Genomic DNA, 24692 nt, shown 5'->3' on the forward strand with positions numbered 1-24692 from the left:
TGGTTAATCCATCAACACCAGGTGTGTGTGGGGACACAATATAAATCTTGGACTGTGCAAATAGCATTCAATAGTGTGATTTTAAGAGGTTTTAGATTGCCTTACAAAACCATCAAGTTCACTGCTTGTTTCTACCTTCCTATAAAACAAAGAGGTCCACAGTTAAATGCAAAATCAAAACATCCAAAATTAACAAAGGAAAATATTTTTTTCCACTGCATGTAAAATGCAGAACTCACTGTTCTGAAGAAGTGCTCATTTGCTTTTTCTTTGTTTCTGGCCTCTCCTGCTCATCTCTGCACACACAGGACCTATTTGACCTGTTTTGCCACATAACTACCTTTCTTCAGGCAAAATAAAAGTCCTGAATTCAGCAGTCATGTAAAGTAAAATGTACACAGACATAGAAGTTACCTGCTAACTAGTGTGTCTGTCTCATCTGGCACCCTGAATTTCCATCTTCATATCCATAAAATTTTTAAAGCATGCAAGGCTACTAAATGGCCATGCTGATCAAGAAGTTTCTGAATATAATGAGCCTTTTGCAATGTCACTGATTTCTTACCTGTGCTCAGCTCTAAGGAAAAAGTATCACCAATCATTTCAACCCCAAGGAAGTGTGTGATTTTAAAGCTTTTTCCTGACTGGATAGAAGCTGTTTCAGTCTGAGGGAAAAAGCCCACCTATTTTAGATTTATGAGAAATAAACACAGTACCTTGAAATCATGAATTACATTTCTAAGCTGGTAAAGGCTGTAACAGTCCTGGCTCTTCACAGCTGCAAGGAAGCTGTTTGTGTCATCAAGGAATCTGCTGAGGCTCTGCAGGGAACTCCTGAAGAGCTGCCACTGGCTCACGAATGCATCGATGTCTTTCTTCCTCTGCTGAACCATCCGGATAACATTCTGCCACTGCTCTTTCAGCAGTGTCAGCTTGGAAATAAACTCTGTCCTGAAAATTACAAAGGCTGACTGTTAATTTCTTTTGATCTCAAGGCTGCATATTACAGTAATTGTGATGGAGCTCCATTTGCAAAGTTGTTTTTCAATTATACTACCCAGCAATCCTAGAAAGCTCTTTGCAGCCCTAAGCTCAGCCCTGCTTTCTGTATTCCATCTTTTAAGCAATCCAAACAATCTTTTACATGATAAAAAAGAGGGTAAGGCAAGTTAATCTTGCAATTGTGGTATAGCAACATACACAGTACAGCAATCAGACACAATATACACTAAACACTTCTCTGAAGAACAAAAAGGTCAATCCAAGTGAGACAAGGTCGCTGATTATGCTGCAAAATTGATCTGCACAATGGAAAATTGTGTAGTTATTGAACCTATTTAAGCAGTTATTCTGCCCTCTTCTTCAACATGGTCAGATGATCCAGCCAGATCTGGCTGGTTGGTTAAGGCAACCCCATCTATCAACTCTGCTTCTCTGCAGGAGGCCATCATCCCTGATTCACTCTTAGACAAACCCCTGCCTTTGTGTGGGTAGTTCCAAACACAAAAATCCAGCAGCTCAGCTTAGGGTAACCCTCCCTTCCCTGGCAGTTTTAAGCCAAGCTATTCCATACTGGCATGTCTGAGGGCAGCACACACACTGTCCTGCCAAGTCTCTGGAAGCAGCAAGATCTGGCAGGGGGGGAAATGTGTTCACCCCAAACACCTGAGGCAGCTGAACCCCTGCTCACAAGCATTACCTGCTGTTTCTCATGCTACAGTGATTAAGAGAAAGGTGTAAGATCACACTGATAAAAGACAGGTTTAGGGACCATACATTTGGGGTTTCATGGCCAGTGACTCAGTGCCCTGCCATGTGTGCCAGGAGCTATGTGGATACTCCACACCTCTGCACTCTGAGAAGCAGAGAGGTCCAGGAAGAGGGAGAGCATCCTTCATATGCAGCATCCTCCTTATGCTCTGTGGGCAGGCAGCTTCTCAACCACAGGGACAGAACAAAAGATTCCTCTTCAGGAGCAATTATTTTTGTTTCCAGCCCAGCCTGTTACTATCCCAGATGCAGTCTGGCCAGGGCACCTGTGTTTCTTTATCACTGCACCTTCTTGTGCTTTTGCAAAATGTGACAGGTGATCATTCAAAGAGTGAACCCAGCTAAGAATTTGGATTTATGTCCTCATAAGAGCAAAGATTCAATAGCAATTCCAAGGAAGGCAGCACATTCAGGAGAAAACCAAAATAAAGTACCTTTTCTCTGCTTCTCCGGATTCCAAGGAGAGTAGAACTTTTTCTATGATAGAATTAAATGTCTGCTGATTTATGGAAATCTCAGTCTGCAGCATCTGAAAATATCAAGAGAACAAATTTTAGCTATTCTGTGAACAACCTTTGCTATGAAAGCTGCTTCTGCTCCTCCAGAGTGACAGCATTTATTTAGTTGTAAAAGCTGAAAACTATTATTTTCAATTGCCAGTGACAAATGCACCCTAAGAGTCCACAGTTTTTGGATACCAGGAGGAATTTGCACATATGTGATAGTGGACCCCACCAGGAGCTGGATATACAGATCTGATACCTATTGTTTTTTGACTGTTCCTCTGTAACAAATAGCAACTGTCTGGAAAAATGGCAGAGAAAACAGCTTTTCACTAAAATCTAACAACTGGTCAAACCAGAAATATGCTGTGAAAACACTATTTTAAATGCATTTCTTCCAGAAACTGTTAAAATTGCTGCTAGGTCTCCAGCAAACTATCCTGTTAGTTGCCACAGGCAGACAAGTACACTTCAGGGGTGGAGAAATTTAGGACTTTCATGACACAGCACCTGAAGATGTACTCCTAAAGGTCTGATCCTTGCAGAAAGGGATCTGTCCCTTTGGAAAAGGATTTTCATGTTTCAGAGTTTTTACCTTAATAGGCATTTCAAAAGTGAAATGCTCTGTAAAATCCTGCCCAGATCTAATTTCAAAAGGCACAGCATTTTCTAGTGATTTCCCCCTGCCTTCATGCTTCCATTTTTAGAGTTAGCTTTACCTCATATACTCTCTGTTGCTCTTGCAGTTCCTCAAACCGTCCTGGAATATCTGTTTTTAAGGCTTCTTTCATTTTTTCTAGGAATTTCATCCACTTTTCACATTTCTGAAAGAATTTCTTCTCATCATTTTGGGTTCCCTCAAGCATACTGTAGAACAAAACAAATAACCACAAACTTCTGTTGGTGGATGTTTTTCTGGGTATGTTTACAGGTGCTCTAATGTGGTGGTTAATAAAATTATTTTGTATTTATTTTGAAATTTATTTTTAATATTTATTTTAAATATTTTTATTTTAAAATTAACATATGGGGGTTTCATTTGGCACTTTGCTCCCTTCTTCCCCTACAAACATCCAGGGTTTTTCTTCAAGTGACTTGGAATACAAATAGCCACTGAAAAATCAAGTAAAATGCAAGGGCAGAATTCTACCTGGCAAGCTCCTGAGAAAGCTGAGAACAGACTGCAAGATGTTCTATGCTTTAACTTGGTTTTCATTTCAATCACAGAAAAGGGAATTGTTACTAGTGATTTTTTTTTGTTTCCATTTCAGACCTGCAACATTCCAGAGCAGCTGCTGTTTTCTGACTCCATTGCCGAGTCAGGCTCTGCATTTTCTTCAGGCTGAAGTCACTGAGTGGCAGCTTTATGCTTGCTTCATTCAAACTCTCTATGCTTGGAGAAAGTGCAGCAAGCTCCAGTGTCTGCTTCTGGAAATAAAGAAAAAATAAATTATTGCAAAAAAGTACTGCCTTTATTTCATCTCAAACAAATGTAAAAGCTTATTCTCCACTACTTGAAAACACCCAACATTTCTGTGTTAACTTCAAAAAATACAGGGGAATAAAAAGTAATAACTCTTTTACATAGGGCTCACTTTTCCAACAGCACTGAACAGATGCTCAAGACCTGGTACCTCCACATTTACTTCATTGAGGGAAACAGGGCAGCTCCAGGGCAAAGCTGGGGAAAAAGGTCTCCCATCAACCCCAAATCTGTTGATTTTCCTCCCTTCCAAGCAGGCACTTGGCCTGAAATGCAGATCTAGAGTTTCTAAACTTTAATCACTGCTTTTTGTGTTTTGGCTGAATTATAGTTACTCTGATGGAAGTGCTGCACCTGTGACATTTAGGACACAAAGAGCATTTTGAATATGCAAGAGCTGAGCAGTATCTTTTTGTATTTGGGAATGCAAACATACCAGGAGCAATTCTGAGTTGTCTCCTTCCTCTAGACAGAGGCTATCAAAGGTGTCTGTGCAATTCTTGACACGACCCTCCAGTGTTTCCAGGCAGTTGTTGAAATCCTCCAGTTGTAAAAGATTGAACTAGGGTGAATATTGAAAATTTACATTAGTTACTATTTATTACACTTATTCAAAAGGAATTACACTTATACATAAAGGGGCAATAAGCAATATTTTTTAGGAAAACAAACAGTTATTAAACCTAAATTCTAATGTATTTATAACTCTCTATTGAACTTTTTTTCCATTTTTCAATGGGACAAGGGGAAAATTTAACCCAAAGCAGAGACCAAGAAACAGAATCTCCAAATTCTGAGACAGCTGTAACTACGTGAAGGGAATAGGGGTTTCTGTGAAACCTTTTGTAGCTTTGTGCTGGTTAACTTATTGTGAAATTGGAAAATGAAAACTCAGCTTATCAGAGGGAGGAAACTTGTAAAAATGAGCTTCCTTTGAGGTACACACAAAGCCTGCACAACCAAAGCTGTGCAGCTTACATCAGCTCTGTGGAGAAATCAGTAGGGCTGGAATTCAACTTTCCTTTAGCAGAACAGCACTGGGAAATCTTTTTCTTTCTTTCCAGACTTAAACTCCACATCTCTGAGAGCACTTACACAACAACAGTTTTGTAAGGGATGAATGGCAAAAACTGGTGTATGGAGAGAGATTGCTGTGGTAATACCACAGGGTTAAAGCAGAAAAAATGATTACCCAGAAATGCATTTTTTCATGCAGTGAGAAGTTCACAGGGAATATGAGAAACCTGCTATCTTCACTAAGATTTCTGGCTTCCAGCCATTAACTGTGCTAGTAGATGGAGTCATAAATAGAGCTGGCTTCAAATATCTTGATGAATTTGGGTTTACTTTAAAACAGAACAATTCATTGAAATCAGACTTTTTCCATAGGAACAGATTAAATCTGTATGAGTAAGTGTCCAGCAGTACATTTGCTTGGAAGCTTTCTCAAGAATACCTGTGAAAAAAATCAATCCTCCACTACTCTGAGCAGAGCTCCTGCATCCCCATCTGGCCTGAACAGGAATGTGAATCTGGTCCTCAGAATTACAAGTGGTCACAGTTCTCTGTTTGCTTTTAGGTTCACTACATGAACTCTTCCCAAGGAAAACTGAGGCCCATGATTTTTTTTCAAGGCAGAGCTGAGAAAGTTCACAACTTACTTCAATGTTCAAAAAAATAAAAATACATTTCCTAATCTTTAATCATCTGAGGGTTCTGGGGATAATGAGCCCAGTGACAGAGGCTGTTAGAGCAACACAAGCAGGTAAGGGTGAAATCCTTCACCTGTCCCTCTGGCTTCAGCTATTATTTCTTTATATAGTTTATCATCCTGTTTTATAGTTTATCATAAGTTTTAATGAATTGAAATTCCAATTCAAGAACTAGAGTGAGTTTTAATGAATTGAAATTTCAACTCAAGAACTAGAGTGCTCTAATGAGGAGTGTGGCTCACACAGGACTCTAGTGAAGTCACCCCACACTAACAGCTAATTTAATATTAAAAGAAAAAAACTACCTGAAGTTCATCCAACTTCCTCTGCAACATCTTTTCCAAATAGGTTGCTCTCTGCAATGGCTGCAGCTTCTCCATCAGAGTGGCCTCAGCAGCTGTCCCAGCCTGCTGTTTTATCCTGTCAGCCTGCAAATAAATCTGGGTTCGGCATCCTGCAAGGTTTTGAAGGCCGTGCTGTAAATTCTGATGAGAGAAGGGGAAAGGGAAAAAAAAAGTCAGTAAATGAATCAGATCATCATTCATGTGCCACTTTCACTTGGTATCTTTTGTTGCTGTAACTAAACTCTTTTTGTTGAGCCCATCTGGGAGCCAAGCTCAGCTGTGGTGAACTGTTCAGTCTTTTACTTGGAGGATAATGGGAACTGCATCCATTGAGTGCAGTGCTGGGAAAGGCACAGTTCAAAGTTCAATGGAACACCAGTGACTTCAGGCAGTGGGATACTGCTGCTCCAGAGGAAATCAGGGAGGGAAATTGGGATATCCCTCTCTACAAGATGTGTGAACACTAGAAGATGGAGGAACTGGCCCATGCTGCAGATGAGGAATGCTATTCAGTTACAGCCATACCAGTACTTTGGATCCCTCAATGACTGAGGACTATGGGTTTGGTTTTAATTTGCTCCCCTTTACTAAGAAATATGCTATAAAATTATACTCTAAAGGCAAAGTACAAGAACAAAGGGAGTAATTTCACACTTATTCAATATACTTGATTTTTTTTTTTGACAAGTGAAATTTACTTTTAGCCATGAACCCCCCTGAAATTTGCCACTATGTGTTGTCTTTTCTGAGAATAATGAGCAAAGTCTTCTGATCAATAGCAAAGAACATACACATTTCCCTAAGAAGCAAAATGGTCCTTGCTTCCTGACCCCTTTGTCTGAAAGGATCGTGTTATAAAATACCACTCCAGCCATTTAATAAAGAACCCATTTTGATTTCTTCTTCTGTTTATAAGAATTTAGTTTTTATTTTTTGTGGTGGCAAAAATCCATAAAACCATAAATTTTCCCAATATATAGAGAGGAAAAGATTAGAGGGATTAAAATAAAATTTTGTTGTGCACATGTATATTCAAATACACAGAACTCATATACTATTTCATTGATCCCCATTCTTTTAACTCACCACTTTAAAAAACCCACAATAAATTCCATGTGTTCTACCCACACACACCAGGATAGGATCTACAGTGCTAATGGCATTCAGGTGGTCATGCCTTGCTTAGTAGGTGTAACACTCTTCCCAAAAATTTCCAGAAAATGCAATCCCTTTTTGCTGACAAATTGGTGAATTTCCGTCACAGGCATTAGTATATCAGAAAAAAGTAAAGACAATTTTGGTCTAGGCATTGCTGCTGTCAGTTTTTTCTGACAAAGAAAGATACAAGAGTTCTCTTCCCTGTAATGTAAAGTTTCTTATTTAAGGCCACATGCAAAATGGAATACTCTGGACCTCTTCCAATCCATGGCTAGAGAGTCATAAAGCACAATGAATCACTGCTCTGTCCTGACAGAGGACAGATTATTAAGGATTATTATATTTCTTTATCACAGTCTATAGAAACCAAAAATGTCAGAACCCAGTGACAGCTTTGCTGCCTGACAGAGTCCAATGTGCCATGTGGTTTCAGCATGAGATCTCATTTGCCTAAAGTCAAAGGCATTTAGAGTAATCTAATGAGCTCAGGAATCTGTGAACTCATCACACCAGACCAAAACACAGCACCAAATCCAATTAAAAACAATTTGAAGGCTGTGGAAGAGTTCAGAATGAAGATGTGCTCGGGAAAACTGCTCTTTTTTCACTCAGCTACTGTTCTTGTAGATATTATTCCTCCTCCCAAACAATGCCCCAGAAAGTAAATAATTTTTCTTTCAGTGATTCTTCCTTCCAATACAGGCCTGATCTTTTGTGTAGAGCAGAGAGGGGCAGAGATGGAATATGAATCCCTTCTGCTCTTTCCTCACCATACACTAGCTCTGCTTTGGTCTCTGGTCACAAAGTGTTTAAAGGAAATACAAAGGTGCCTGTTCATGGGAGAAACCCACAGATTTTATCTTTTCCACTGACTGGATTGTTGGTATTCTTTTGCCTTATTTCTCAACAATAAATCTTGGTTTGTACCCAGCAGCAGAAATTTATTCATGTACCTTTATCTCCTGTATCCTCTGCTCCAGGGTTTCTATGGAGTTCTCCTCAGGCATGTGAGCATCCAAGAGCTGAGCACACTGCTGGCTGTACTGCTGTAACTTGGCTGCTGTCTCAGAGCACAGAGCATCAAAGGGCTCCCAGAGCTGCAGAGCTGCCTGTGCTGCCCTCAGCTGATCTGTGATGTCTTCATTTACTGAGTTCCACCTGCCAAAATATCAAAAGATTTAGAGTGTTTTCCCAGTAGGTTCTCCTGCAGAATTTGATTTGGCACAGGATTCCTGAGGGAGTTGCTTTGCATCCACACCATGTTCCTGAAAACCAGTTTGTGCTGTGGGACCCATCACATGAAAAGCATGCAGGTAAAAGGTACAAGAAGTTCCCCATCCCTGGAAGTATTCAAGGATGGATGGGGCTTGGAGAAACCTGGTCTGGTGGAAGGTGTCCCTTTTCATGGCAGGGGGCTTGAAACTGGATGATCTTTAAGGTCCCTTCCAACCCAAACCAATCCATGATTCTGTGATTCTACTCCGCACACAGATGCTCTTAGATGGGTGAGATGCATTAGTACAGATTTGAAAATCTGACAGATGTTTGAGTCCTGCCTCAACAGCTTGGGTTTTTTAAATACTAATAACTGGGGTCTGATTTTGCAGGCTTACCTAGTGTGTGCCTCCATGCACTTCTGGTCAATAATCTCTGCAAAGGAGGGGGAGCAGCTCTTCTTCAGGGTACTGGCAGCAGCCTGGAGCTTGGCCCAGCTTTCTTCACTGTTCTCTGATTCATCTTGAAGAGCCTGCAGAATGGATTATTGCAATCAATTGTGGGGGATAAATAACCTAAGTGAACTTCCCCTATAGATTAGGAGGGATAGGGCAGCAATAATGCCATACTTCTGCAGCACAGATTAAAATGTTTGCAGAAAATGTAACACCAATTCCTAAAAATCAGGAAGCTAAGAGAGGTGAAATAGGAAAAAAAAAATCAGGAGACCTGTTTTAAACTAGGATAATTTATTGGCTGTTAAAGAAAAAGCTCATTTAGCAAACCCACACCTCAGAACTGAATAAATGAATTTGCTAGAAACCAAAAATAATTTATTTTAAGCCACTTTTTCTACTGGCAGTAAAGTTGCCTTGATATCTCCTGCTCTCAGCTGCAAGCTCTCCCTCCTGATATGGGCCATTATCTGTGAACTGCTCCAGGTTAAAAGTAAACAAAGGGTGATTGAAGGAAGGAGATGAGAAGGTGCCAGTTCCTTTTATTTATAACATGAGCCCAGATGAGGGTGGCAAGAGCTTGAGCAGGGTTTACTGCCAAGAGTCCCCCATCCAGCATTCACAGCCTCAGGCTGTCCTGCACCACTTCTGATACAAGTTGAAAAACCCCAATTCAGGCCCTATTTACAGGAAAACAGGGAGTGCTTGCAGAGCCTTTCAACCCTCATTTAGAGTCAGGAAAGGGGATTTTAGCCAGAGCTGTGAAGTGCCCAGACCCAGGGCCAGCCTAACTGCCTAATCCAGATGCTCCACTTGGACTCTGTAACAGCCAAGCAGAGCAGCAGGAGGATCCAGAGCATTTATGTCTGGCATTCTGACTCCTTCAGAGGCTGTGCAGGGGACTCCAGCTCTCTGGAGGGGGACAGAATAGTGGCACTGGTGCTGGAGCAAGCAGAAATGCCAGGCTCAGCATCAGTGCAAGGGAGCATGAGGACTTGGTGGCTTTTTTCTTGTACCTAAACTGCACTCAAGTTGAACTTGAATAAAATAAGAAGTCTAAGTACCTCTGGATATAAAAAACCCAGTAATATTGCACTGACTTCAGTGTCATTATAATAAAGAAAAAGTTGCCCAGATAATTTTTTCTGTCTTTTTTTCAGTGGAGTTTGTTTGCCTAAAGGGAAAGAAAAAAGTACAGAAAAATAAGACAACTTTACCTGGAGAGTTTTGACCTGTTTTTTCAAAGCTTCCAATGAAGCTTCTTCCTCAGAAGGTTTGCACTGGTCTATGCAGTACAAATATCTTGTTGTCATCAAGCTGACTTCTGCATAAATTTCATCATATGCTCTCCACTGCTCCAGTATTGACTCCATTGAGGCCTTCAGCTGTGCAACCTGCAGATAAACCATTTGTGTTAATATTTCTTGGGTAGTCCTGACATATAAATCACCTTTAAATTGACTTAGAAATCTAAACTCAATGCTCAATCCATGACAAGTCACAAGAATTTGTCAAGTTGGAGTTTTCTACTATTCTTTTGGTAAGGAATTATTCAGGCTTCAAAAAAAGCAGTAAATCTTATCTGGAGTGAAGTATAAGAATTTGCTGGAAATCAAAATTTCACTGGAGGTCAAGGTGGCATTATTCTGCCAGAACACCCCAGGAAGTACTGAAATAATGAACTGCTTATTTCTTCCTGCCAAAATCAACCTGAAATGGGAGGAAGTTGAAAGCCCTTATCTTCTTAGGAAGCTGATAGTTTGATCCAGAGATCAAGTTTCCTTTCAAGGACAATTTGAACAGAAATTGGTTTGCATGGAAGAAGCCACTACTGCAATACTCTGAGAGCTGTCATTCCTCTTATGCCATTGTGCTCTAATAATGCAGGCCCACCTGGACCCCAGGCTAGCAAGTTCAGGATTTTCATACAAAATTAAATGATTGATATTCCCTTTATCTTCTGTCCCTTTCATTAATGATGGATAGGCCCTTTATTTTCCCTTTCATTATTACAGTTGTCTTATCTACAAGGGGCAGGCATGGCTTCCATTTGCCACAGGCTCCTGGACTCTGCCAACACAAAAACACAGTCCTCCTTCAATCATTTTCATCCTTCTCTTTCAGGGAAGTACATAAGGCATGTCCTGGGTTAGATAAAACATTCACCTAGTTCAATACCTATTTTCAGTCATGCTTGGAAGAAAAGCACAAAAACCAGGCAGACAAACAACCACATCTCCACGAGACCTGACAAAAGCCAGATGCCAGACTTTGGTTCTGACAATGCAGGCACAAAATGGAAGATGAAAAAATGTCCACACAGTAGTTCACCCTAAATACACTGCAAAGATAATTTTATCCTAGTACCCGAGTTTCAGGCACATACAGGCTGGTGGATTAATCATCCCTATTCTCTTTTGAATCATGGTAGAGGTGGGAGGAATCTCTAATTGCTTTTTGTAGCCTGTAGCTAATTACTGCCCACACAAGGAAGATGGAAAGACATCGTTCCCGGGAAATGTCTCAGGGCCACAGACTCACAGGCTTGAGCTCAACCCACGGACAATTTAATCAAGGTATTCCATCTCCTTAGCCCTGTATTAGAAATCTCTGCCTGGCTCTGATGTGAGCAGTCACCCGTGGGGAGGAACCTGCACTTGCTGTTCACTGCACACACAGAGAGCTCAGCCCCAAGAACATCCTGCAGTTTGTAACTTTGGTACTTGAGTCACAAAATCCCTGTAATTAACATGACCCACGGTGACTGTAAGGAGAAAAAAAGCACCAGGCTGTCAATCCTGCCAATTTCTATCCCCAGCTATATATCAGAAGGAAAAACTTTCATCGTGTACATAAACATAAATTTTCCTGCTTTCTTGGTAAGAAACAGTCACATCCTTTCTGCTGAAACCTAAATCAAGAAACAGCAGATCAATACTGGATCGACACCTCCTGTGGAAGAGTTCAAGCAGAAGGGTTCAGGTTTCACAAAGTTCTGAGGAAAAAAGGCAAGGAATCGATAATAAAAAGTGTAAAGCATTCTTAACTAGAAACACAACCACTCCATCATGTATAATTCTTAATGGTTCTACATGGTTCTCTATAATTCTACATGGTTCTTTATTATCACAAATTTAACTCTATAAGTGCACTCATTATTATCTCTCCTGCACCTGTGAATTACATCCACATTAAAAAAAAAAGATCAGCTCCAATTATAAAGATATTATGACTATAAATACAAACTCCTGGGGAGTCAGTTTGCATGGGAAACTAATCTGCCAGACTCTCCTTGAAGCAACTGGAAACTACACAGGATTTGAGGATGGCAAAAGCCACCCTGGTGTGTGGATGAAAGAGTAAGTGGGAGGTGGAAAAGCTGCACTAAGAACAGGGACAGAGTAGGCAGCTTCCACCAGCTGCACTACAAGGGAGAAAGAACAGGGTATGAAAGAGAAGGAGATCAAGTAAGACTAAGGTTTCCATTTGCAGCTTGACAGAAAAATAGCAGAGCTCTTTATTTTCTTAAACTGCAGATGGGGATCTGTTCCTCCTCCCTTTGTACCCAAACTGCTTCAAGATCAGACTAATTTTCCTCTCTCAACTTTGGAAATATATTAATTTACTTTACAGTTAAGACTTAAAATGGAATTCTTAGGAAGGTAAGGAGAAAGGAATACTTTGCATCTTTTTTTGTAGCAGCTCCTGTCATCCCATGAAGAAGATTAATGACATTGGTGGTCAGAACATGCAGTGCAGGAAACCTGAACACAAGCAAGGCTTTTACCTGGTTTACAATGCTGTCCTTCATTTCACACAGCTCAGCTATCCTCAGAGACTGAGCTTCTGGGGTTTCTTCTGCACTACCATCCGAAACCAAACTCTCTTTGAGCTCATCAAGAGTTTTGGATTTAGCCACGAGTTGATTTTCCAACTCCTAAATAATGTGGGGGGGAAAAAAAGATAAATATGATATTTTAATGAGACCATAGGAAAAAACTTCTGTGTGAGGAGCTTAGGTAAACATTCCTACTTTAAACCAAATTTTGTGCAATTCTTCAGTCATGCAAAGGTAAGACAGGAACTGGTTTTGCAATGAGCAAGTCCCTGACATCCTAACAACTTCTAGAAAGTTATTTTCAGTTTGTCCCTTTACTCAGAGGGACCTCCATGGCAGAAATTCCACTGAAATTAACTCCAGTGGAATCAAGTGAGAACACTCTCCAATGAATGGAGATACCTGGGACTCCTTCCCCAGCACAACCAGCAAGATTATAAGAGTCTTGGCATGCTGGGGAAAGCTCAGCAGGGAGCTCTTGAAATGTGAGGAACTATCCCTACCCACAATGGGCCACAACATTTTTCTATAATGCTACACTTAAAGCCATGACCTTTTTTCACCTCTCACTGATCATCTCCAAAATATTTTTAAATTTGGACCTCATTTTTACTGACCAAATGAATTTTAATGAAACATTTTAGCCACCTGTATCCTAGCACTGTGTTGCTTAGAGCAGGTGAGTGTTTAGACCAAGGTACCCTTGTGCCTTTCTTTCATTCTGGCTCCTCCACACTTTCAGAGATGCAAGTAACTCAGTGTGTAACAGAGCACTCCAGACAATAAAAGCAGCCTACTACAAGAGAGAGATGTAACCATGGCAATGAAAGAACAAATATTCCATGTTAAAAAATAGAGAGGGAACACTGTACTGAATGAAAACAGCAGACTGTCAGAGTAACAGGAACCAATTATTAGCTGGCTGCCACTTGTATTAATTTTGAGGGATCTGATGCTGAGAAAAACATAACAAAGGACACCCAGATCCTTGAGGCTGATGCAGAGAGACTACACTACAGTCTAGGGCAGAAGTAGAGAGGGTTGCTATTTCTCCAAATGGGACTGAGTAGTTTCCATGACACTTCCATCACAGAGCTCTTCAAACTAATGGAATTGGTAATTTCTGCCATGGCTGTGCTGAACTGAGAACTACTTCTATTGGAATTATCTCAGAATACAATATTGCTGCACAACACTCCAAATACCATGAAGCAACAGCAGATGCATCTTCAATTGGTGGAAAAAACCACAGAATAGCCACTCACATTAAAAATGGTTCTGGTTCTTTATCACCTGAATGCAAAATGCTTTAATTAAAATGACACTGGAGAATTCTTCTGGGGAAATGGCAACTTCCTTTACATTTCTTTCTGTTAAAATCTGTGCAGTTCCTTGGTCTGGATTCAGCAAAGTGTGCTAAACAGGGCTTTTACAGTAATACCATTCATGTAATGCTTTACCTTGCAATCATCTAAGGTGTTCTGTGCAGAGATCAGACTTGCTGGGGTCTGTAAGGATCTCAGTCGATCACTCTGAGCTTCCAGCCAGCTGTGCAGAGTCTGGGCTTTGTTCTCATTCTCAGTAATATCCTCCAAAATGTGTTCCAGGTCTTGTATCTGAAAGTTACAGAAATGTTTTAACTTACTTAAACCTGCAATTGGGCAGAAACAGGGCTTTGCCTTCCATGACAAAATTAGACATTAAAAAATCCATACTGAAAATATTCTTTAGAGAAAATATTTTGAAAGGAAAACCTAAAACGTTTTGCAGGCTTTTTAGGATCTGACCTTTTCCTTTGGAAGAAACAAGGCAGTGTGTGTTCTGGGGCTGGGAGACCTGACAAGTTGGGGGACCCTGGGCTATGTGGACACATTCATGTGGAGTCTGAAAAATCTCATTCTCACTAAAACCCACCAACAAGGCTACTAATAAGAAAGGGACCTCAAGTTTCCTATCTTCAATCTTGGCCCTGAGGATCCATTAAATCCTAGAACTGAATTTCATGAAAATGGTAGAGAAGATAACCTTTTCCCCAACAAAACTGAAATTTCATCATGGGAATTTTCAATTGTAGGGGAAATGAAATTTCCACTTAAAAATGTTTCTGGAAGACTTTCTGAACTAAAAACATTGGCAATTTTCCATCTGACCAGAAGTCTTTGTATCTGGATTCAGAATGACCAGCTTCTCCCAAAGCTGCATAATTTGAGACACAGAGATGAAAGAGAAATGTGTTGGTAGGGGGATTCATTCCAGCAGCCTCATGGTTGCATTTTGGGATTCTAAGCTCCCCCATATTTTTTCCATATCATGAGTCAACCAGCTTTTCTGGGCATTGGGGCACATAAGCAGCAGCATCTAATTCTGGATGCATGGATTATTTCCAGCCTCACTAGAACAGAATAATTCTGAGGCATTTCTAAGGCAATTCTGAAACAGATTTTCTCCAGAGAAACAAGAGTATGTGCTGATAGGAAAATTCTACATGCAGACTGACTCTATCAGCTGCTGACCTCCAAAGCACTGCATTGGGAAAGCATATTTAACTACTGCAGGAGGAAGACACTGACAGAGGAGCCCATTTCCAGTGACCCAGGAGGGCTGGAACAGGGCTGGGAACTGATCCCTGCTGTGCCTTGTCCAGGAGGTTCATATGTCCCCATCTAAACATGGCTGTCAACACTACTTACTTAATAATCACTGCTTGCACAAATCCAACTGCTACAACAGGAAAACTGCTGCTAGCTTGATATATCCCCAATACAGATATACAGGCAAAATCAGAGCTCTAAGAGGGAAAGCCATGGGAACTCAATCCAACCTTTCTGTTGAGGGATGCCTGCAGCCGGTGCCACCGCAGGTTCATCTCACCCAGGCACTCAGCAAACTCTGTCCTTTCGTAGCGCTTGCTCTCCACGTCACAGGTGCTCATCTGCAGCAGGGACTGGTTAACAAAATCTACCATCCACTGCTTAAAGTTCATTTCCATCATGTATTCCTGCAGGGGAAAAAAGAGAAAGAACAAAAACATAAAGCAATCCGTTCTGTAGTTTTAATCACAATGGTTCCAATGATGCTTCAAGGTGTGGCAATGGGACGTTGATGGCTTTGTTTGAATCATGATCTCAAATGGTAAAATTCTCAAATTTTACCATTCTGTATTTGTGCAGCTGTTTCCATCCACTGAAATTTCTGCAGAAAATTTCTATCATTATGTGGGTAGTTCAAGGTAAAAACAGGCTAGAGATGGAGCAGGGAATAAAACCCAGGGGTACCAGACCCTGTACTTCATCCATTGGACAAAACCATCACACTGACATGGGCCCAGATTAGGCCAAGACCAAGGCTTTCCCACACTCCTGCAACTCACAGGAAAATGAAGCACGAGCTTCTACTCTTTTTAACAAAACATCTGGTATCAGAATAAAATATCAGAATATCTGGGAGGAAAAAGTGTCCTCCAGCATCAGCATCTCTTGTGCAGAGAGAGAAGTGAGAAACTACATGCAAAGTGAAAACATAAGGGAATGTCTTTTTATTTCAGAGGGTATTAGAAGAGAGTAGGAAAGGGCTCCATATTTATCCAGTAGTGCCCAGAAAAGTCACCAGGGAATACCACAGTAGCCACAGCTGCTTCCCTCTAGGAATTTGAGACTGTCATCCCAGCTTTCTTCTTAGCACACACAAGCCCACCTTGCTGACAAGTGCAAAAGATACACCTACAAACCCACCTCTAAATAGCCAAAGTGTTAAGAACAGCACCTCACCTACATGTCCTAACTGCCAAATCCAACTGATACAGACCAAAATGTTATATATATACTATACCAAGGCACTTGGAAAGAAATGTTTGCATTGGCACTTGCCTTACGTGCAGCACCAAAGTGGCTGGGAGCTGCAGCTGCAGATTGAGAACTGTCAGCCTGTCAGAGCCCTGAGCAGGGGCAGAGCAAAAAGGGCTCTGTGAGGATTCATGCCCTGAGGCTGGGCTCCCTGGCATCCCTGGAGTATACAGCCTGAATCCTCCCTGTGGCTGGAGCAATCAGCCTCTGCCACTCGTGCTCCAACATCTGGACAGTGCCAAGAGTCTGCTGCAGCCTCTCTCTCTCTCTCTCTGCAGGGATGTTCATCTTGTCCCTCTTTCCTAGCAGGTCATTTCTTTTGATGACCCTGTTCCCTAGTTAAATGGATTCAGGTTATGGAGCTCCATTAGGGTACTCCTTGTTAAAAGACAGACTAGAACACAGCACAAACACAGAGTCTGTCCTAAGGAAGGAAAGCTTTCCTGCTTGTTACATTTTATAACCTAAATGCAAGAGATAGAACAGATGAGACAGATGGGACAGCATGAGAAAAGGGAGATTACAGCCCAGCAGGCAGAGGCTGTATTGCAGAACAGGCAGTGGTTTGTGTGTTATGGAAGCATAAGATTTTATAAAGGAGGATGTTACAGCATGTTTCAGACTGAGGAACCCTCCTGAGAGCAAGGGGAAGGGTATGACAGTGCCTGTAGGCTGCTTCCATCCTTTTCACAGCAGGCCTGGACTCCCAGTTTCCCATTTACCTTGTACTTCTGAAGGAGGGTCTTGACCTGGGCAGCACTGTGTTGTGAATTTACTGGCTCCTCACGTTCCTGCTGCTGTTCCACATGGTCCAGCCAGGCCATTAGTTCAGCAATAGCTTCCCGTGATGAAAGCTTTTCCATCTGAAGCTGAGGTAAAGCATATAATGAATCCTCTACACTCTACTTGTCAGAAATACCAAGGGAAATGGCATTTCTATTTTTAGAAAGGCTCAGGCACTATAATCGCATTATTGGGGCATGAACTTGAAAGTGAACTTCAAGTTCACTTGAAGTTCCAGAGTGACTTCAGTTCTAGAATTCATGAATCTGAAATAAAATTCTTTCTAATTTTGAAAAATACTTGCTAATTTTAAGTAACAGACTTCCATGCAAAATCATAAAGATAAGGAATATATATAAAACAGCTCAGGAAGAACACAGTTATATTTAAACTGCAGTACAATATTGGGGTTATTCTGAAAGCGTGGCACAGCTAATTCAGAAAAAGTCAACTGAATTCCAGCACCAGCATTTTAACAAAATTATTATTTAGCTTGAACTGAGAGATGGCAGCAGAGTTTCTCACTCACCTGGTGAAGCTTTTCTTGGATGGCTGGGAGCTGTGTAATCAGTTCTCCCCATTTTTGCTCAAACTTTGCCAAGAATGACCTAAGTGTTGCAGTATCAGCTTGCTTCACGTGGAGGAGCTGGCTGGCAGTGCTCACCACTGATGACTTCAGGGAAGATTTTTCATCAACTTCCTTAGAAAATGTCTGGGGTGCACAGGAGAAATTTAAAAGGGAGTAAATATTTATATATCTATTGAAATGAAGACAAGCCATATTTTCACAGGATGAAATGCCTCAACAAAAAGATTTTATCAAGATGGCAAAGTTCAGAAAACCTAAACATGTTCTAGCAGATAAATCATTTTTTTGCCCACCTTGATATACAGTGCTGAATGCCACCTTTTGCTCCCACAGAGACTGGGAATATCCTGATCCCCACTTCACACAGAGGTGCAGGGAGCAAACCCAGTCCTCAGACCTCTGGCCAGCTCATATCTACCAGTCAACCTTCATGAGCCTTTTCCTTCCCCCTGTGCACTGTTGCTTCTGTCTGGCCTCACACTGGGGCTGATCCTCCTGAGTAGCCATCCAAAGGGAGCAGGCAAAGACATGAAATGCAATTCAGCATTTCAGTTTCTCTTTCCTGACTTTGGGTGACCACCTTCACTCCTGTACCCTGAGCCCACACCCCAGGGTCAGCTGTTGAGTGGCTTTGGGGCACACAGCCATTCAAGTGCTGTATTATGTGGGTGGCTCAAGGGCATGGCAAACCAAAAAAACCTCTCAAAAGGGTAATTTTCACCAGAATTCACAGTGTCTTATCTAAAGCAGCAGAAATGACTTACAAACAAACTGCTGATGCTGTCCCTGATGGTGGCAAGATCTTGTGACACATTGAGAGACTGCTCCTTCCAAAAATTCATTCTCTGCTGAGCAGAATCCAACCATTTCATCAATTCCTCTGAGTCTCTGTTGTAGCTACAGGAGAAACAAAACACAGAAACACATTTCTAGCTGAGGCTGGGATACATTTCTCACCCAAGTTGTCCTCTCTGAGAGAAGACACGTGCTATTCTGGCACCTCTGCTGCTGCACAACCCTGCAGAAGCACAGCTTCAGCTGTCATCTATTAAAAAAAAATCACAAACTAATATCTAGCTGATACTTCAAACTGTTTTTTTGTGTTGGACCCACCTGACCAGGAGTTTCAGTAATGTTTGAAGTCGGTGTAGCTCATGGCCAACTTTTTTGGTTAAAGACAACCACTGCTCTTCCAGCTTCCCAATTTGGCTTCTTATTTCTGGACAGTTCACAGCAGACAGCAATTTCTTCCCTTCCTTCACCATCTGGTACAGCCTGGCATGCTTTTCATCCACACTGCTTTTGATTTTCTGTCAGAATATGGGAAGTTTGCAAAGCAGTAACATTTTAAAGACAGAAAACACAACTAGAAAAAACACATATCACTTGTTCTAACTTCTTAATTATCTCCTCTGTAATGTATTTTATTTTCCAAATGCCAGGAACCTGTAATTCATTACATGCAAAAGGGACATAGATTTTTGTGGGTTTGTTTATCTTTTCTTTGTTTGTTTCCTCTGGGGAGGTCAAGACAAATCTCATCATACTTATATACATTATCAGAATGACTGTGTTATGGTTTGATGGGCTTTTCAGACACCTGAAGACCTCATGCAATGGACAAACACTCTCTACCTGATCTGGCTGCACTGTCCAAACATATGACTGCTCCCACCATGAAATTATTGTCTTCCCATGCTCCTGAAAGTTCCTGTTCCTCCTTCAGGCTCTATCCTATTTTGAAATGAAGTTACCACAGTTCTGAAGGAAACAGCTGGGATAATTATTGAATAATGGTGGCAGGGAGAAATGAAGAGTAGACAGTGAAGTCATTAGGTAAAAAAAAACAAAGGTCTGGGGGTATTTCTGTCACAGGAATTAAGCCCTAGAGAATTTTATTCTGCTCTGCTTTTGAAACTGTGAAGCTCCACATTTTCACCCTGCACCAAACATCTTCTAAAGCTTTATGGCTTTGTTTCTGAAGTCTTTAAAAACAAATAAAGACTTAAGAGTGAAAAGCTAATGAAGAACTCAAAAAGCCAAGGAAAACCAGGCAACTTCACATCAATGGCTGTGCAAGTTTTGCATGTCTCTTGTCTCAGTGCAGCAGGAATCAAAAGCACCAGAGGGCCACTAAGACTAAACATCTACAGTTGATTTATTACAAAGGCTTCACTGTAGCTCAGATTTTCCTGGGAATGTCCAGTGATATCTTTCCTGCAGTCAACTAGATTAAATTATTATAGTACATTTTTTCCTTTATTAAACTCTTTAATCATTGATTAAACACTCATTAATTTGCTTTTATTAAACACTTATTAATTCAAAAAATTGTAACAGAGTGTGTCCTCTGAAGACTGAGAAAGGTCACACCTGTGAGGAATGCAGAGCCCTCTCTGAAAATACATTACTAAGGCTACTGAAAAGCTTTCTTCTTAATTTTGTAAAACAACCATAAACGCTGTTTTCATATCCTTATATTTAAATGTGCTTAAAACATGGATAAAATATTTCCAGCTGGAGCTGAGATTGTAAATAAAGATGTAGCTCTGTCATCAGAGATGCAGCTGCAACCAGTGTGACAGTAAGAGCTCAAATATTTGGTATTTTCAGATATTTGAAAGCACTACAGTTTTACACTGTGGCATGAAAACAATTTCTGCATTACAGAGAAGTGGCATTATGTTCACTCCAAGGCTCTTGCTGTCCTTGGGATCCATGGAGCCTGCACAACATCCATCTTACCCCAAATACCTTCCTTTGAAGACTGAGTTATAAAGTAGTTATGGCCATTACTGCCACTAAAATGGACCTGTAGCCCCCTGGCTGAAATTAGCAGCCCAAGCTTCTCCTGCTTTTAAAAGTCAGTTTTGAGCTGGCATCCACACACAGCTGAGGAGATGAGGCAGTGCCCTGCAAATCATCTCTCATATACTAGCTAATATTTTCTGCCAGTTCTACTGATGCATAAAGAAAAGCAGTGACAAACACATAAATACCTCTAGAAGTGCAATCCTTTCCATTAATCTTTCTTCAGATTCTTCTACCAAACTGACAGAAGGCAACACAGAGGCAAGTGCTTCTAACTCCTTGTTGAAAACCAGGCATTCCTCATCAAATACCACCCAGTCCTAAAAGGTACATTGAATTGTTAACACAGCACACATCCATTTGCATTTTAATACACCAGACTTAGGCCTTAATGCCTTCTAAAACATCACCAGCTCTTGCTTTAATGAAACAACACAAAAACAAGTGAATAATATGTAAATATCAAAGAGAGACATTATTTCACTACAGAAGAATTAATTATGCACTCTCCAAAATCTTTAAGGATTCTTATTTTAAGTGGTGTATGAATTTTTTTATTCTCTAGGGATGTTCTGAGATTATTGGTTAAATGGTTTAAGTTTTATTTAAAAACAGTGCTGGTATTTTTTTGCCTTAAAGGTCTCTTCAGTCCAGACACTCAGAAATTACAGCAGGAAGTCAAAGTGTGATGTGTTGAAATGTCCACTTCCAGAGGTTTTCAAGAAGAAAGTTGTTTTACTGACACACACAGAACAAGTAATAGACTGTTGCTGTCCAGTGGAATCAGGAAAGGACAACTACTAGCCAAAGAATCACTGGCAGGGCAAGAGCTGCCCCAGATGCAACTTTTCTCCTTCCCTCCAGGTTTTACTCTTGGGTGTGTTTTCATTTATTACCTTTAGCAGGCTCTCTAAGTGTATACCATACTGGCAGGCCTTCTGCTCCAGCAATTTGACCTCATTCACCAGCTCTCTCCAGAATTCCTCTCTCTTTTGCAGGACAGAAGGACTCACTCTCTTGGAAAATGCTTCCATGTAAGCCATACGTGTCATGAGGTTGTGGAAAAAATCCTGGAAAAAACCCCAAGTTACAGCTTGGTCTCCAAGAGAGATCACACTCCCACAGCAGGAGTTCTAAGGCTTAGGTAGTAGGCAGGACACAATAATCCTTTGGGAAACTCTAAGAAAGGTGTGTTTTCCTTACACAGCTGTGTGTTCTGAGGTAAGCAGAAATAGCAACTGATCACCAAAACTGGTGCTGTTTTGGTCTACTGAAAAATTTGTCTGTTTTCTGCACGTACTCCAGTCCCTCCCTTTTGCTATGAGCCAGTCACTCTCTTCCACTACACTGGAGAGAAACCAGTCCCAGAAAACAGTGCTCCTTGCTATGCTGACCTGAGCAGTGCTGTGAACAACACCTCATACCTTGTGATTTTTCAGGTGAGACTGCAGAGCTGCTCTGTTCTTTGTTAAGTGCTTTGGATCTTGGGCCATCTTCTCTCTTCCAATAGCTACCAGCTCTGCAAACCCATGAAGCAAGTCCTCATACTGGCTTTCACTGATGGCAGGGGAGTTCAGCTCCACATACTTTGCTTTCAGAATCCCCCACATGTCATCCAGAACATCCTACAATGCAAACACTGTGCAGTGATCCACGAAGGGCAGAAATTATTTCCACAAACTCACAGAATACAAAATAACCATCAGCCTTTTGATGCTGAAAGTGCATTGCTTAGAAGAATCAAACCTTGCTGAGTAAGTGGGAACTGTGCTGGGCTCTTACCTCTAATTTATAAGCTTCCTGGATTAAGGTGATAGGTAGCTGCAATCTTTCTCCATGGCCTCTCAATTTTGATACTTGGTTTTCAAAGTTTTGCAGCTCCACAGCAAAGTCACCAATTTTCTGGACAAAGGACAAAATTAACTGTTAGGAAGAGTTCCATCCCAATAAACTTTCCATTATCAGAAGGTGGTGCAGTGAATCCACTGGCTGGATCTCTCCTGTGCTAGCACTTCAGAAAATCCAGTGAGTTTATAAACTAAATGGACAAAACATGGCAAAACTTATTGTGTTCACACAGCAAAGCCAGGAAGGGAATTCAGGTCTTGTGTCTCAGAACATGGAACATGCCTTTCCATTTACTAATTCAAGAGCAGCCATTAAAAGGAATCATGGACTCAGAAAACAGGTTTTTCTTATGTATCAGAAACACTCAGGGATTGAGACAGGATCCCTCTGAGGGAAGGAAAGCTATGTACTTCTGGCATTCCTTTTCCAGGAGTGGTTACCTAACAGAATACAGCCAGTCCCTGCTAGGGAATTCAGCAGGGAACACAACTCTCAGTCTGGCAGAAAATAATGCCTCTAAGCAAGGTTATAAACCTGTAACAAGAAAGATTCAGAATACCCTCCCTGCTTTGGTAAATGGCCAATAACCATTCTGGGGAGAACAGTCTGTTAATTTTTAATTTTCTTCTAATCTCAATAAAGATCAAAGAAAATAGCTTAACTGGTCAAATTCCATAGGATAAAGTGTTCATAAATGCTGCAGGAGAAGATGGAAATACCAGAGTCCCACAAAGAAAAGGTAGTCAGGCATAAGAAAAGGTATAACATGTGTAGCACTTTTTCTTTCCTGCCATAGCATGGGGGGGGTATTTGCTCTAGGAGGTTGAGGAGAGACTGGTTCCTCCACTCCAACCACTAAAATGTCTGGAATTAGGTCTGAGTGTGGATTGGGTGTAGTTAAAAAAAAAAAAAAAAAAAAAAAAAAGCAAAAGGTGTGGTGGTATGGCAAATACTGAACTCTCTCATTTTCCCATTTTAAAAACCCAAGTTAGACTCAAACTTTAGAAATTATGAAACTTCACAAATTGCAGAAGGCTAGAAATAATAGCTAATGCAGCAAAACCTCTCATTTCCTTCAAATAAAATTACCTGAAGCTGTTCAGAAACATTATGTCCACGTAGTTCATTCAAGCATTGTTGCAGAGCAGCTTTTTTCTCAGTTAACTGATCATAGAGCAGCCTGGTTTGATTCTGCAAAAGAAACAAACATCAGAAATATATCACATTAACAGGAATACAGTAATGACCAGGCAAAATTACACAGCAAACAAAATGATTACCTCTCTAAGCAAATGCATTTTTTTTCTCTTAAACAAACAAACAAAAAACCCCACCAAAATAAAGCATATACATTATGGGCTTAAAGCAGTAATTGGACAAGGGAATTCTGAGTCTGTGTAATATATAAGAAGCAGATTACTCTGCCACAATGATCCTCTGTAAAAGTGACTGTAAAAATCTGAGAAACTGGTATGAGAATCAAATTATTCTCTTCTGAAAATGGGAAAATGAGCCCATTACTGGGGACTGATGGAGCTCTATGGATTCTGCATACATAAACATTGCAAGACCAGTTCTGTGGCTGTTTGGAGACAACATCCCAGTGTTCCTCAAAAGGGCTGCTTTACTATTCAGCAGTAAAGGGCCAGGATGACTTGCAGATGATGAGCACACTGGAGTTTTGCTGGACACTGCAAACTGTATTTCAAAGATCAGACTCTTCCTTCCTTAGTTCAGACTAAAGACCTGATCTGAATATTTTCCAGCAATGGTTTTAGATTTACACATCACAAGAATATAAAGAAAAGCTTCTCACGATCTGCTTTTCCAACAAAGACAAAAGAAGGAAAATTTTGCAACTTTAGCTTATGTTTCTGTGGCACAAAATCTAAAGGAATCTGCATGCAAATTTTCTACTGTGATCCAGGCCTCTGTGGCAGTCAGCATTGCCAACAGCACTGTAACCAGCAAAATGAATCTGCTTCTTGAGAGGCCAAGACAAGTGTTTTAAGTAGTGAAAAAAGAAAAGAGGGGAAAAAGAGGGAAAAAAAAGAGGAAAAAAAAAGAGGAAAAAAAAAGAGGAAAAAAAAAGAGGAAAAAAAAAGAGGAAAAAAAAAGAGGAAAAAAAAAGAGGAAAAAAAAAGAGGAAAAAAAAGAGGAAAAAAAAAGAGGAAAAAAAAGAGGAAAAAAAAGAGGAAAAAAAAGAGGAAAAAAAAGAGGAAAAAAAAGAGGAAAAAAAAAGAGGGAGGAAGAAAGGAGGAAAAAAAAAGAGGGAGGAAGAAAGGAGGAAGAAAGGGAGGAAGAAAGGAGGAAGAAAGGAGGAAGAAAGGAGGAAGAAAGG

At 40.7% G+C, this 24692-nt stretch overlaps 1 protein-coding gene across 5 annotated transcripts in view; it reads right to left on the bottom strand.

The window, feature by feature from the left end:
- SYNE2 (spectrin repeat containing nuclear envelope protein 2) overlaps positions 1–24692 on the bottom strand; it is a 176297-nt gene that overhangs the window by 40373 nt on the left and 111232 nt on the right. For 4 of the 5 annotated variants that reach the window (XM_050975904.1, XM_030240808.2, XM_050975903.1 and 1 more), the window contains 21 exons: positions 23441–23542; positions 22286–22405; positions 21928–22128; positions 21400–21573; positions 20692–20823; positions 18806–19002; positions 18457–18589; positions 17633–17815; positions 17043–17189; positions 15300–15476; positions 13939–14094; positions 12428–12577; positions 9858–10034; positions 8584–8717; positions 7924–8128; positions 5774–5953; positions 4193–4318; positions 3547–3701; positions 2993–3140; positions 2205–2299; positions 717–951 (listed from right to left, as the gene is read on the bottom strand). In XM_050975904.1, the coding sequence (XP_050831861.1) occupies positions 717–951; positions 2205–2299; positions 2993–3140; positions 3547–3701; positions 4193–4318; positions 5774–5953; positions 7924–8128; positions 8584–8717; positions 9858–10034; positions 12428–12577; positions 13939–14094; positions 15300–15476; positions 17043–17189; positions 17633–17815; positions 18457–18589; positions 18806–19002; positions 20692–20823; positions 21400–21573; positions 21928–22128; positions 22286–22405; positions 23441–23542 (3327 nt within the window). The remainder of the gene's footprint in view (positions 1–716; positions 952–2204; positions 2300–2992; positions 3141–3546; positions 3702–4192; positions 4319–5773; positions 5954–7923; positions 8129–8583; positions 8718–9857; positions 10035–12427; positions 12578–13938; positions 14095–15299; positions 15477–17042; positions 17190–17632; positions 17816–18456; positions 18590–18805; positions 19003–20691; positions 20824–21399; positions 21574–21927; positions 22129–22285; positions 22406–23440; positions 23543–24692) is intronic. The other variant, XM_050975902.1, reaches the window with a different exon arrangement.

The sequence above is a fragment of the Serinus canaria genome, chromosome 5, assembly GCF_022539315.1.
Source record: "Serinus canaria isolate serCan28SL12 chromosome 5, serCan2020, whole genome shotgun sequence".
Lineage (NCBI taxonomy): Eukaryota > Metazoa > Chordata > Aves > Passeriformes > Fringillidae > Serinus > Serinus canaria.